Here is a 15,141-nt window from a genome sequence, read left to right as displayed (position 1 = left end):
GGTGAGTTGAGGTGAGGTGAGGTGAGGTGAGGTAAGGTGAAATTGGGGTTAACGTCGTGTCAAAGATTATTGCACTTATATAGCGACGTGCATGCACGTGTGTGTGTGGCTGCTTGTACTAGTCCGGACTGATGCCGATTTATAGTGTTAGCTCACTAAGATACCATGGCACAGTTTAACATGAATTCCCCACTCAGACACAGTATACCGACTCCAAGCCGACCAGTCCTTGTTTTAGCCCCTTAATGCCGAGCGCAAGACAGGGTAACAACAAGTACCATCTTTTAACACCTTTGGGTATGACGCGGCCGGGGTTCGAACCCTGGACCTTCCGCTCTCCGGGCGGACTCTCTACCTCTAGACCACAGAGGCGGTTGCAACTCTAATGAAGACACCAACCCCTCTTCACCTGAATCCCATCTAATATTTCACCCCTGAATCCCGAATACTACTTACTCAAAAGCACGTCAGAATTCACTCTACAAAGGCAGAGTGTTGACACAGATGAAAACTTATAGAACACGTTCCTAGGTCAAGGTTCAATGGCAAGTTAATTTACTGAAAAAATTAGATATATAAAGAAATTGTTTATGCACACCATTATTATTTTTTAAATTTTGAATCTACAGAGCAAATACGATTTCATTTGCATCCCCATACCACACTGCTGTTTCCTGAAAACCCTCTTAACAGACCCCTGAATCCTGCTTACCAAAAAGAGGTTGGTAGATTTTCTAATCGCAGCACCTTACACCAGTTTATCACAAGTCCATGAACATGACTGTATAATGCTAGGTGAGAAGGGATACAATGTATGTCACATGCAGGGTGAGATTACCTAAGTCTGATATTACCTAAGTGCTACTTAAGAATAAGTAAACCACGACTAAACAAGAAAACAGCTTTATAATTATCCCTCCCTCCATGGGGCATGTGAGAATTTTGTTTGTTCATATAGTAGTGAATATCAACTATAAAATAGTGTCCTATAAAGCCTTAAGAAGATATAGACACTAGGGTCGCGTTATGTCACAAGAAAAAATGATTAAATGTGAAATGAATACAAATAATAACTGAGTCTTGACACATATCTCTTAGATAGGGTAACTTCTATAGTTTCTTGAAAAATTTGTTCCTTTTGCAGACACTATGCACTTAGTATAAGAACATGGATCAAGGGCCGAAACTCTATAAAGAAATAATTGATGGGACCAATTTATGAACTCAGTCTTGAAAAGTATCTCTTACATAAGCATGCAAACTTTTATTCATGTAACTTCAGTTGTATCTGAGAAAACAAGGGCCATCACTCTGTAAAAATTTAATTTACAACACCAATATTCAAATTTATTTGAGATCACTGACCAGTAAAATATGTGTGTAAAATCTCATTTCTCTGACTTAAAGAGTTTTTCAGAAAATTTGTCCCCTTTGAGAAGTAGACGGACGAAGGGACTCTGTTCCTATATCGCCCCGCCCCACTTGGTGTACTGAAGGTCGAGTGTCATGGTCACACACCTTTCTCAATGGTGCCCTTGGACATTGTCAGCTGGAACTGGGGCTTCTTCTTGTCTATGATCAGCTCTCTTAGCCTCTCCCTGTTAATTGACAAGATCACTTCATTGATATCTACCAGAAAGCCCACTTTCTCAAATGTTTTTTCTTTACCTTTCTAGTAGGGCTGGGACGGGTAACTCGGGTACCCGGATCGGGTGGGTACTGAGTAGGACCCCGGTTACCCACAGGCCTACCCGGACCCGTGGTTAGTCATGTGATATATTGTTTAATGACAAAAATTATCAAGAACTCTATGGTTACACTACAAGTCACTAATGTTCGCATTTCTTTCTGACTATGCACCCATTCCTTTTGACTTTTCATATGGTTGAATAAAGATATAACTTAAGTCAACTTAAGTGTATGCATGACCAGATCGTTTTACACGTGTATCTAAATACGTTTTGCAAGTGCTGTGGTAAAACAATTCAGAATCGGACATTTCATATCTCTAGAGACCTACAGTGGGTACCTGGGTAGGGTCGGGTAATGGGGGATGGGTACCCGGGTAGTAACTTTGGACTCGTCCCAGCCCTACTTTCTAGTGGTTTCTACACTGGAGTAACAATGTGTAGAGTTAACAGACAGAAGTGTTATTTGTTAACAAAGAATGAGTACATATACAGCGATAGAGTGAGTGAGAGAGTTGGATTTAACATTATTACAGTTATATCACGGCGTGTCAGCTTGATGTGGGAGGAAAGCCCGAAGTGATGCAGGCCTCAGACGTTTACCACTTCAGTGAAACCCACGCGCAGCACGGGTATGGTGCTAACAAACCTAGAAACATAATCGGGGCGAACCGGGATTCGAACCCACAATCATAGGTTTCTGGTGTGCCCAAGGGACGCAACTCTGCACAGCGAATCGCGGCGCCTTAGACGACTGGGCCACCCGTGCCTCCTACAGCAATAGAAACACTAGTCCTTATAATGATAACATTTAGCAAAGCCCTTAAAAAGGGCAAATTTCTACTAGTCCTTATGATACCTTAACCAGTTGGGAAAGACTATAGGACCAGTGCCAATATCTAACACTACATATATGGTGTGTCCTATGTAGAGTGTTGGTTGTTGATGCTGCTTGGTTGCACCTACTTGGAATGTTGGTTGGTAAGCAGTCGGGAGAGGTTGGTGAAGAGGTAGCCAAGGGTGTTGAAGTTGTCACAGCGGTCGAGGCGGTAGGTGATGTTCCGCAGTGCTGGGTCCTCGTGGAAGACGCCCCTAGGTGATAACAACTGTCATGAGGCGCTAAGTCTCAGTCAGTGGGGGTATAGATGTTGTTCTGGTAATTTTTTATTTGTTTGTTTTGCTTTTTGTTTAATGCTGCACTCAGCAATATTTCAGCTATATAAAGGAGGTCTAAATAATCGAGTCAGGACCACATCATGAGAATTGATCTACACAATTGGGGATACCATGACATGCATCAAACATGTCAGCAAGCAAGACCACCTAATCCCGTCAGTCGTCTCTTACGACAAGCATAGTCGCCTTTTAAAGCAAGCATGGGTTGCTGAAGACCTATTCTATCCCAATTGACATCATGAGCATCGATGCACGCTATTGGAATACAATGACATGCATCAACCAAGCCAGTGAGCCTGACCACCCAATCCCATTAGTCGCCTCTTACAACATGCATAGTGGCCTTTTACGGCAAGCATGCTGAAGACCTATTCTACCCCGGATCTTTGCGTGTGATTTGTTCTGGTAATCAGAGACATATCTGTAATGGTTTAGATGATGCATTTCTGACATCTTGGTATGATGACAATCAGTCAACTTCTCCAGCAAGCAATGATGGACCCAACATGACAATTACGTCAAGGAGTAATTATGCATGGAACTATCAATATATTGCAATTGTTTGCCCTACAATAGTTTCAATAGTTGCAATTAATTATAAATAAAAGAAACTATACGAATTTCAAACCTTCATGTGTGTTGCTGCATGTGTGTTGGTTAGCGTGGATAATGACAAGTCCAGATAAGAGTTACTTCCCTTTGGTTTGAGTAGGGACAGGGAGGAAAATGGCAGATTTTGACATTGTTGGCAATACTTTATTCATTTCTATTACACACATTATTATAATTATCAAGACTTTAAGTTGGTTTAATACATTCATAATACTATTGCAATAGTAAGGCTACCATTGCAATACAATCGTAATCGCGAAAATAGCCCCAATAAATCTGTAATATAATCTCAGCCCCCCTCCCCCCCCACTTGAATATTAAACGGTTGGTCACTTAGTGAACTACTGGTTCAGTGGGTAACTTGTTGGCTGGAGTATTTTCCTGCACTGGTACAGTCAATGTTCAACACGCTTATGTGTGGGGATACCTGTCTACAACAATGTCCACTGTGCCTTCACTGATGTTGTATATAAAGCCGGAGGAGAGGACAAGGAGACGCCCATCATCAGAGCTGATGGCCACCGAGTCGTTCTTGGAGAATCCGAGAGTGTGAAGAGGTGCCGGAAAGTGCCTGCAGCAGAACAGAAATATACATGACAGGCACTGAGAATTGCCTGCAGCAGAACAGAAATATACATGACAGGCACTGAGAATTGCCCGCAGCAGAACAGAAATATACCTGACAGGCACCGAGAATTGCCCGCAGCAGAACAGAAATATACATGACAGGCACCGAGAATTGCCAGCAGCAGAACAGAAATATACATGACAGGCACCAAGAATTGCCTGCCGCAGAAGAGAAACATACATGAAAGGTGCCAGGCATTGCCTGCAAAAGAACAGATATACAGAAGATTCAGATTTCTGCCTACCTGAGATGACTAGGGTGTCTCTTGAATGTCACAATACAGCTCTCTCCCTCAGCAAAACGCTGACTTTCTGCAACATCCGCCATCTTGGTGTGTTTTATCACCATTCCTGACAAGCAGTCTCCTTTCTTCTCTCTGTCCACATACAAAAATATAATCAAATTGGCAATTTCACACTTCCCCTTCATGCTCAGAAAACATTACAACTATTTCATCAGTGCCTGTGGCCTCTTCTCCGCAATAATACACACTCTATTTTGCAGCAATGCCTCAATCTTAGCAGCAGTACAGTCGAACCTGATTGTGTTGTCTCATTCCCGGTTGTCTCAAACTCCCACTTCCACTCTCTGCAAATTCATTCTATATTTAAAATCATTCATACTCAGAACTGTAGAACTGGAGTGAGTGAGTGAGTGAGTGAGTGAGTTACGTCACATCGGCAATATTTCAGCCATATCATGACGATGTGGAACTCGAGTGAGTGAGTGAGTGAGTGAGAGGGTGAGTGAGTGAGTGGGTGGGTGGATGGGTGAGTTACATCACATCCGCAATATTTCCACTGTTTCAAATTACCAGTTGTCTCAACTCATTTGGGAGTCCCAAGTATCCAAATTAATCCCCAAATGCCCCTGATGACTCAAACAGTTCAAATATGACATGATATATTACAATTTGGTTATCAATGCTGAAACGTTGAAAGATGACTAGATTCCATGAAATTCACTTTGTTGGTTGTCTCAAACACCGGACAACTCAAAAAAAAAAGTAGTCTGGAAACGTGGTTTGACTACATCTTCATAGTTTGTTTATTGTTTAACGCCGCGCTCAGCAATATTCCAGCTTTATGACGGCGGTATGTAAATAATCGAGTCTGGACCAGACAAACTATTTATTGACATTATGAGCATTGATCTACGCAATTGAGATCGATGACATGCCCAATCCCGTTAGTCACCTTTTACGACAGTTTGGACCAGACAATCCAGTGACTGACATCATAAGCATCAAACTAGGCAATTGGAATACGATGACATACATCAATCAAGTCAGCGAGTCTGACAACCTGATCCCTTTAGTCGCCTCTTACGACAAGCATAGTCACCTTTTACAGCAAGCATGGGTTGCTGGAGACCTATTCTACCCCGGATCTTCATGGGTCGTACCTCTTTCTCACAAGCAGCACTCAGCAACAATCTCACCTGTCGTGGCTGCTGCAGCACCAGATGTCGGTGATGTTGCTGCCCCTGGCAACACGACTCTCCATCTCCAGACACACACACCAGTGCAGATAGTAGTCCACGTGCCGCTGCTGCAGGTGCCCCAGAGTCTCCGGCACCAGCGTCTCCATCGCATGACCAGCGCCGTGGTTCACACCCTCAACATGTCTGCAACAGTGAGCTGGGTTCAACACTGCTTGGATCAGCATGTCCGTTGTATCATGGTGGGTCAGCTTCAGGAGGGAAGGGGGTGGGCATGGGGAAGGGGGGTGGGGATGGGGATGGGGATGGGGATGGGGATGGTGGATGGTGGATGGTCGATAGTGGATGGAGCGGGGCTCAACGCTGCTTGGATCAGCATGTCCGTTGTATCATGGTGGGTCAGCTTCAGGTGGGAAGGGGGTGGGGTTGGTGGATGGTGGATGGAGCTGGGCTCAACGCTGCTTGGATCAGCATGTCCGTTGTATCATGTTGGGTCAGCTTCAGGTGGGAAGGGGGTGGGGTGGGGAAGAGGGGTGTGTATGGTGGATGGTGGATGGTGGATGGAGCTGGGCTCAACACTGCTTGGATCAGCATGTCTACTGTATCATGGTGGGTCAGCTCCAGGTGGGAAGGGGGTGGGGATGGTGGATGGTGGATGGTCTCAACACTGCTTGGATCGGCATGTCTGTTGCATCATGGTAGGTCAGCTTCAGGTGGGAAGGGGGTTGGGGTGGGGGTGGTGGATGGTGGATGGAGCTGGGCTCAACGCTGCTTGGATCAGCATGTCCGTTGTATCATGGTGGGTCAGCTTCAGGTGGGAAGGGGGTGGGGGTGGGGGTGGGGGTGGTGGTGGGGGTAGGGGTGGTGGATGGTGGATGGTGGATGGAGCTGGGCTCAATGCTGCTTGGATCAGCACGTCTACTGTATCATGGTGAAACCCAAAAGCATGTGTGTAGGGGGTTGACAGAACAGGATTGTGATGGGGGTGAATGTGACATTCAAACTCAATCTAACCAGATTCTGACAAGGCAAAGGGACATAACTCTACACATCAAATACACACAAATACTTTAAGTGTGCAGGAAAACACATTAAGAGTGTCCTGATTCACTGATACAGAGCACATGTGCATCTGACATCAGTGATAATACGATCCCATGTATAGAGGGAGGGAGGGAGCGAGGGAGGGAGGTATCCCCCCCACATTAAGTGCCGGGGGTTAAAAATGAAACCTGGTCAAGCAGGACTGGGGACATGGACATTGCAACCAATGGTTAAGTCCCATACATTTAAGCTTGCTCCTGGAGTTATGGCAAGGGTAGTAATTTATACCAACCGCTGGTAAATGGCACAGTTGAGCAGCTGTGGACATTTGCTGCAGGACCGGTGACTGTTGATGGGCGTGGGCAGATGCCCGTACTGGTAGGTGACATGACCATCCTCCACGGACTTGGTTACCTGTTGTTTCACGTAGAATGCCAGCTCATTCCGCAGTTGTAGGAGACCTGCAGGGAAAACAAGGACATTGACACAGGACACTGATCTCGTTGCAAGGATGTGTATATATTTTATTTGTTTGTTGTTTAACGCTGCACTCGGCAATATTCCAGCTATATCAGGTGAGGTGGATCAGATGGACTGATCTTGGTGAGGTAGATCACATTGACTTATCTGGGTGAGGTGGATCATATGGACTGATCCAGGTGAGGCGGATCATATGGACTGATCCAGGTGAGGTGGATCACATGGACTGATCTAGGTGAGGTGGATCACATGGACTGATCTAGGTGAGGTGGATCACATGGACTGATCTGTGTGAGATGGATCACATGGACTGGTCTGGATGGTGGGATCACATGGACTGATCTGTGTGAGGTGGATCACATGGACTGATCTGGGTGAGGTGGATCAGATGGACTGATCTGTGTGAGGTGGATCACATGGACTGATCTGTGTGAGGTGGATCAGATGGACTGATCTGTGTGAGGTGGATCACATGGACTGATCTGTGTGAGGTGGATCACATGGACTGATCTGGGTGAGGTGGATCAGATGGACTGATCTGTGTGAGGTGGATCACATGAACTGATCTGGATGGTGGGATCACATGGACTGGTCTGGGTGAGGTGGATCACATGGACTGGTATGCCCTAGTTGCAGTATCTGTATCACACACCTCGCTTGTTGTCTCCCTTGACAGCCACTTTCGTCATGACAGGTTCCTTGAGGTACAGCAATAGCCCTTCCTCTGGATCCTCACGACGGTCAGACATCATCATAGAATACAACGTCACCTACAACACACAACGTCACCTACAACACACGTCACCTACAACACACATTATCTGACCTCCATGTTGAGATCTATGCTTTGATAAAATGCTATGTATCCAGCCCAGGAGGGAAATATATCTATAAGCGGGAAAATAAATCCTGTATACCCCACCATGAAGAAAACAGGTTGCATATGATTTCTGAGTGAGACAATAAATCTCTTGCAACCTGCTACAAAGGAAAAAGCTGCATGTTGTTTATGGGTCAGTGAAAGTCATGTGCAACAGCACGTGTTAACCTCAGCTCAATCGAACAGCTATTTATTATCAATTTTCGATTTGTTTTAATTATTTTATGATGGCAGATTGAAAATAAATTTGTCGCAGCAGTATCACAAGCAATCAGTTGGTCAGACATTTTCCAATCTCATTAAAATCAGATCTAAGTTCTCGCTGCCGCTTAACAAAGATCTGAGGACATCCCATTACGGGTCACATCAGAGCGACCTTGCGCGAACTTTGACTGACCAATGGAATGACCAATCAGAAGGCAGCTTTATCGTGCTTTACGGCACTAATTTCAAATTGGCGACTACGCTTCGAAACGTATTCTGACAAATTCTCGATTAAAAATTTGAAACCTGAACAAAAAAACATTCTGGAATGGCTAATAGATGGTCAGATTGTATGGATTCAGTCGTTAAACCCGTAACTATCGTTCGGAATACCCCGTGTTAAAGTTTTCGAGGATGCATGATTAAAAATCACATTCCGACTGTCACTTTCATGATCTAGTAAGCGACGCTCTGATTGGTCGGATGAAAGGTCGCTCTGACATGACCCCTACTGGGATGTCCTCTGATCTTTGTTCAGCGATAGCGAGAACTGAGGTCTGATTTTAATGAGATTGTGTCACGGGGGATATATTGGTTTTGTGCATCCTGTGTTAGGTTTTATACCGCCCCTTTTATATCACCACATGTACCCCTTGTGATACTGCTACAACTAATTCATCTTATCAACATGTTTTAATGTGCCATAGTCAACTTATTAAAACAAATTCAAAATTGATAGACAACAGCTGGTCGATTGAGCTGAGATATATTAAGCTAGACTTGAGTTGGTTTCCTTTATGATTTGTTCTCAAGGGACTGGGAGACAGACTATGACAGAATAAAGTCACCTGGCCCTTGTGTTCGATGGAGAAGGTGGGTCTTCCCGTCTTCAGCTCCAGGGGAAGAACTTTCTTCTTCTGCTTCGCTGCTTTGGGGAACTACAAATTACCCAGCAGGAAAGTGTTAACGCAACATAGGGCAAACATAGTGAGTGAGTGAGTTGGTTTATCACCACTTGGAACAGTATTCCAGTTATATCACGGCGTGTCACTTTAATTTTGGAAGAAAGCCTGCAGTGTTGTAGATCTAAGACGTTTACCACTTCGGTGAAAACCCACAAACACAATTATGGCACCAACCAAACCAGAAACGTAGTCGGGGCAAACTACAATTCAAACCGATCATAGATATTGGGTGTGCCCAAGGGACGCAACTCTCAACTGCAAATTGCCGCGCCTTAGACGACCCAACTCACTCACTCCAACCAATATCAATCAGTACAAAGACTTGACAGCTATCAGACCTACATGTATCATTTTCAGTGTCAAAACTTCAAGTGTTCTTCCAATTTTGATAGTACAGTGATCACTCGCTACAATGCTACCTTTGGGGTCCAAATAATTAATGAGTGTTATAGATGATCAGCGGTTTAACGAAGGTCGAGTTGTAGGTGGTAGATGACCAACATAGTATACATGCTCTGCCTACCTAACACGATCTACCTTGCATGTTTCAGAGTTTAAAAAAAGATTAGAATAGAAGTTGTTTATGATTCATAGTGTAAAAAAAGATTTATCGAGTATTAATATGTGCTTTAAAAAAACCACATCGTATCCCTCCACGGATTTCAGCTGAATAAACAGGTATAACAAATATGGTCAATAAAAGTATGAAATTTGATATAAAACATCACTAGACATTATGATTTACCATTTAAAATGTTTTTCCTGCTCTCCAAGGCAATGTTTTATATGCAGAGATTAAGATTACCGTGTGTATTTTTTTGTAAACTAAGCCGGAAATAGCAATCAGCTGTACACACATTTCCTTCCAATCTACCGGTGATTCAGTTAAAAAGGACCCAACTTCAAAGAATTTTGATGCATTGGTCGAAGAAATTGTATCTGAAATTATTATTTTATCAGGAATAATATATTCCAATATCGTGTTATTTTAGTTGCAGCTTCCACTATATATATATACTTAAATTTACAAGAATCATAAGCGTAGCACTTTGGTACATATGGTATGCAGGATATTTTTTAACGTATGGAACAATTTGATCACTCACCGTAGGGACTTCCCGCGCTACACATATTTCGGTTGCGAAAACGGTATGTTAACATTAAAAAGTCAAACTCCCTCAAATATGACTTTTAGCGAGTCATGGTACGGCATTTATCATATGTGTATCCATTCTTTGCAACTAAAGTTTGTTTCAAGGCATCAATAGCGGTAATCTGACCGTGGTTGCTGTAAATAACGGTGAGTTGTGCGATCTACTGATCACTTCGCATACGATTTCGCCGAAATTATTGTAAACATTATTAAAAATATTGAATGAAATTCAAAATACAATTAATAAAATACATTGCAAACATTAGTTCAGATAAACAATCAACAATTTGTTTATAACCAGATATTATATAATAATAGGATTAAATTGTGTTCTTCAGTTCGGATTTGTTGACTGGTATTTCCGGTGTTACGTGATCGCGGTGATCGGCTGATAATGATTTCTGAGATGGGGGAAAACATCGTGTCATTGGAAAACTTGAGTTTATGTTAGTAAGCTTTGGGAGCCATACTTTACCGCATGCTATAACCGAGTTAGCACTATATTGAAGAGCGCAATAGCGAGGGAACACTGTAATTCTCTATAAATGTCTATCTTATGCAAATGATAGAGGTGCTAACCTGAAATATTTTGCTTGTATACCAGTTGTAATAATGTCCGAACATCTACGAATAATGTGTTTAGTTAACTGATGACTCAATGTAGGTGAAACAAGTTTGAATACATAAAATATACACGTGTAAAAGTGCAAGCAAAAATTAAACAAACTTTGACGAATAGCCTACAGGATATCTACCCACCTCAACTTGTACTGTCATATCTATCTTTCCCTTGACACCAAATCTGAAACAGGCAAGCAAATATATGTAAGCTATGGCCTTGAGGATGACCTTGACCCTTGACATGACATATCAATGTCCTTGAGGATGACCTTGACATGACATATCAATGTCCTTGAGGATGACCTTGACATGACATATCAATTAGTCCACATTTCCCGGGGCTATAATGGATATATGCATGATATGATATCCCCAAGATGTCCAAGCGCTGCATTGTTTCAAAGACAAAGTGCGGCGGCAGTCTAATTCAGGAAAAACATGAAAGCTGCCCCATTCACATGGGACTGCTCAATATGAGGCCGTAATTTAAAGGGTACTGCTATAAAGTACCCAATACAGGAAACATACTCTTGGGCTTAAGAAATAAAGGAAATTGGTATTGACTTTTGAACATGTAGTGTGGGCAGGCGATGGTTTTAGTCTTGTTTTGCTTGTTCACGCTAGTATGTAACCAAATAAACAGTTGTGTACCATCAACCTGGGAAAGGGCCTCCCTACATAAACAAGCACACAAACTCTTATTGCTGCCATGGCCATAACATGAGATGCACAGTCTTTACGAGTTGTTTTTACTTACCGAGGTGACCAGATGTTCTCCTCGATGTCATGGACCTTCACCACCTTCACGTCGGAACTGAAAGCAAAATAATGTTATATCACACATTTATCACAGTTCCACTTGGGTGGGGTAGGACAGACGACAGGGTATGATAGGGTGGGGCACGAGGGGGCGGGGCACAAGGGGGCGGTTTACGAGGGGCCGGTTTACCATGGGGTGGGGTATGAGGGGGCGGCAAATGAGGGGGCAGGGTACATCAAGGTGGGGTATGAGGGGGTGGGGTACGAGTTGGCGGTTTATGAGGGGGCAGGGTACGATAGGTTGGGTTATGAGGGGGCGGTGTACGATAGGTTGGGTTATGAGGGGGCGGTGTACGAGGGGGCGGTTTATGAGTTGGCGGGGTGTGATAGGGTGGGGTATGAGGGGGCTGGGTACGATGGGGCCTGATACAAGGGGATGGGGGTAGTAGAGGGCGGTTTATGACCGGAAGGGGTGTGACTTGGGGCACAGTATGAGGGGGCTGGGTGTGCTAGGGGCGGGGGAATAAGTAAGTGTGATTATGTTATAACAGGAGAGGTGATGCCTACCTGTTTGTTGCCAGGGTCTGAGGTGTGAGAGCAGAGTATTTCTCCACCCATTTCTTGAGCGTTGGAATGTACTTGTGTATTTCTTCCAGCACCACAGATTCATTGGTCACATGACTGTACCTGGAGGGAAACACCATGTCACCATGTTAGCACTTACAAAGGAGAGATTTAAAACAAGCAGAAGCATAATCTAACTGAATTGATATTCTATAGCAAGACAGTGGAAGTTTTGTTTGTTTGTTGTTTAACACCGCACTCAGCAATATTTGAGATATATGACGGCGGTCTGTAAATAATCCAGTCTGGACCGGACAATCCAGTGATTGACATCATGAGCATCGATCTACACAATTGGGATACGATGACATGCATCAACCAAGTCAGCGAGCCTGACCACCGATCCCGTTAGTCGCCTCTTACAACAAGCATAGTTGCCTTTTACGACAAGCATGGGTTGCCGAAGACCTATTCTATCCCCATTGACATCATGAGCATCGATCCACACTTTTTGAATACGATGACATGGATCAACCCGATCCCGTTAGTCACCTCTTACGAGAAGCATAGTCGAAGTAGATCTGTAGTAGGACCACCCGATCCCGTTAGTCGCCTCTTACGAGAAGTATAGTGGAAGTAGATCTGTAGGTAGGTGGTCCTGTGTACAGTGTTATACAAAGTTAGACACAGTCCATTCGTCCGAGACTTGTGAAATTCAAGAAGGACTAGTTGATTTCTCCCCAAATCTAGTTATTATACATACACAACTTGTCTGATTTGAGCAGCAGACTAGTTGGTTTTGACCAATGGTGTCTACCCCTGTCATGAATCAGATGAAGTTAAGCAACAGTGGTTGTCCAGAGTAGTTTCAGTGACCGTTTTCGACAGCTTGACTCCTGAGAGTTTCTAGGGCTTTGGTCCTGCCCCCTAGAAGCACATGTAGAACATGTGGTGTCTCCCGAGGCAAGTGACTTTGTTTGAAAAATGCCTCGTTCACCCAGCAGTGAATGGGTACCTGGTAGGATGAGATGGTAATGAGACTGTTAACCTTCTAGCGCCTCACAAACTGTTTGGTTTGTATACTCCCCAGGGAGCTGAGAATGAAAATCGAGTGCACACTGATCCATTGACCGGGTTATTAATAATATAGCGACACAAGCATTCACTTGGTGAATGGAATCTGGTGCATTATTAATGGACGTATTATATTAGTAAAATCTAAATATTTTTTACATTTGTATACTTATCCTGCATTACTCCTTAATGCATTCACTGCTTACTTGCGACAACTAGAAGGACAGCACTACGAAGGTCCTGGGTGAAGAAATAAAGTTGTGGTTCTAAAGTCCCAATCAGTGGCCTTCCGTCGCTGTCCTGTGACCTTGATGACACCTAAGGTCATCTTCACATCACTGCTTGTCGCAGCACAGCTAGGACGTGTCCCAGCGGAGCTCTCCTTTTGGATTAATTTTAGACCTTCAGTTTTCGTCTACAATCCTAAAGTTGATCTGCGATCGGTGATAATTTATCATTAACTGGAGGGACTTACATTTCGTGGAGGAATTTGTTCAGCTTCATGACAGACTTGGCCACCTCCAGCATGTGTTTCTCCGTAGTCAGACCCTGCTTCACAACCTGTACAATAGACATGGAGTTGTGACGTCATGATATGATACGATCAAGATATTAGGGGTGCGACATGATTCGTATACCGATATCAGTCTCAAAATATTACCACTGGCAATGTGGGCAAGCTAACCTTAAAAGTTACTGGACAGTTTCCAATTTCACTACCTTTAATAAGTATGTGACAGTTTAATTTTCCAGAAGTTTTATTCTGTGAAGGTATCAATATAATAAACCCAGATTGCAAATCATGAGGCAAATATTTTGAAGGGGGGTAACTCTGATCTTGCCGCCTTGATTTGCTATAGATATCATTTCTATTTTCTAATTTTAATGGTATTGATCTTAAGAAACAGGAGAACTTCTATCCTTATTTGGATCAACTAAGAACTGCATAAAGAAAATCGCCATTAAATTATGGACATTTCACAATTTTTAGCTACACAAGCATGATCATAAATATTAACCAGTACAACTACAATGTAGTCATCACCAACTGTGTTTCAATCTGGTCAAGATCTTATCTTTTGACATGTGACGTCATCATGCATTAGCATGATGCATCTGCATCGATAGCCAGCCCTACTTTCAAGGCCGGACTGCCATATTGAAGGCCTTTCAAGGCCAGACAGCCATATTGATGGCCTTTCAAGGCCGGACTGCCATATTGATGGCCTTTCAAGGCTGGACTGGCATAATGAAGGCCTTTCAAGGCTGGACTGGCATATTGAAGGCCTTTCAAGGCCGGACTGCCATATTAATGGCCTTTCAAGGCTGGACTGGCATATTGATGGCCTTTCAAGGCCAGACTGGCAAAATGAAGGCCTTTCAAGGCCAGACTGGCATATTGAAGGCCTTTCAAAGCTGGACTGGCATAATGAAGGCCTTTCAAGGCCGGACTGCCATAATGAAGGCCTATCAAGGCTGGACTGCCATATTGAAGGCCTTTGAATGCTGGCTAACCGTGTGGTGTACATTCTGTTTCTATTATAATCCCATGTATAGGGTTAAGTCCTTGACCTACCTGCTGAAACAAGCAGTGGATGATGCTCCCGAACAACATGTGAATACTCTTGTCATCACTTCCCTGAAACAAAAACAACACGTGAATACTCCTGTCATCACCCTCCCTGAAACACAACATGTGTTTACTCTTGTCATCACTTCCCTGAAACACAAACATGTGAATACTCCTGTCATCACTTCCTTGAAACACAAACATGTGAATACTCCTGTCATCACTTCCTTGAAACACAAACATGTGAATACTCTTGTCATCACTTCCCTGAAACACAAACATG

At 43.5% G+C, this 15,141-nt stretch overlaps 1 protein-coding gene across 1 annotated transcript in view; it reads right to left on the bottom strand.

The window, feature by feature from the left end:
• LOC124120290 (DNA replication ATP-dependent helicase/nuclease DNA2-like) overlaps positions 1-15,141 on the bottom strand; it is a 52,526-nt gene that overhangs the window by 21,754 nt on the left and 15,631 nt on the right. The window contains exons 9-21 of the mRNA XM_046483084.2: positions 14,865-14,927; positions 13,764-13,849; positions 12,218-12,337; positions 11,649-11,705; positions 11,030-11,072; positions 9,001-9,090; positions 7,721-7,838; positions 6,881-7,049; positions 5,545-5,730; positions 4,349-4,480; positions 3,904-4,047; positions 2,655-2,780; positions 1,519-1,598 (exon numbers count right to left, since the gene is read on the bottom strand). Coding sequence (XP_046339040.2) covers positions 1,519-1,598; positions 2,655-2,780; positions 3,904-4,047; positions 4,349-4,480; positions 5,545-5,730; positions 6,881-7,049; positions 7,721-7,838; positions 9,001-9,090; positions 11,030-11,072; positions 11,649-11,705; positions 12,218-12,337; positions 13,764-13,849; positions 14,865-14,927 — 1,414 coding nt within the window. The remainder of the gene's footprint in view (positions 1-1,518; positions 1,599-2,654; positions 2,781-3,903; positions 4,048-4,348; positions 4,481-5,544; positions 5,731-6,880; positions 7,050-7,720; positions 7,839-9,000; positions 9,091-11,029; positions 11,073-11,648; positions 11,706-12,217; positions 12,338-13,763; positions 13,850-14,864; positions 14,928-15,141) is intronic.

Source organism: Haliotis rufescens, unplaced genomic scaffold, assembly GCF_023055435.1.
Source record: "Haliotis rufescens isolate VD_foot unplaced genomic scaffold, xgHalRufe1.0.p SCAF_99, whole genome shotgun sequence".
Lineage (NCBI taxonomy): Eukaryota > Metazoa > Mollusca > Gastropoda > Lepetellida > Haliotidae > Haliotis > Haliotis rufescens.
The sequence above is the reverse complement of the archived record's forward strand: the minus strand, read 5'-3'. Positions and strand labels throughout refer to the sequence as shown.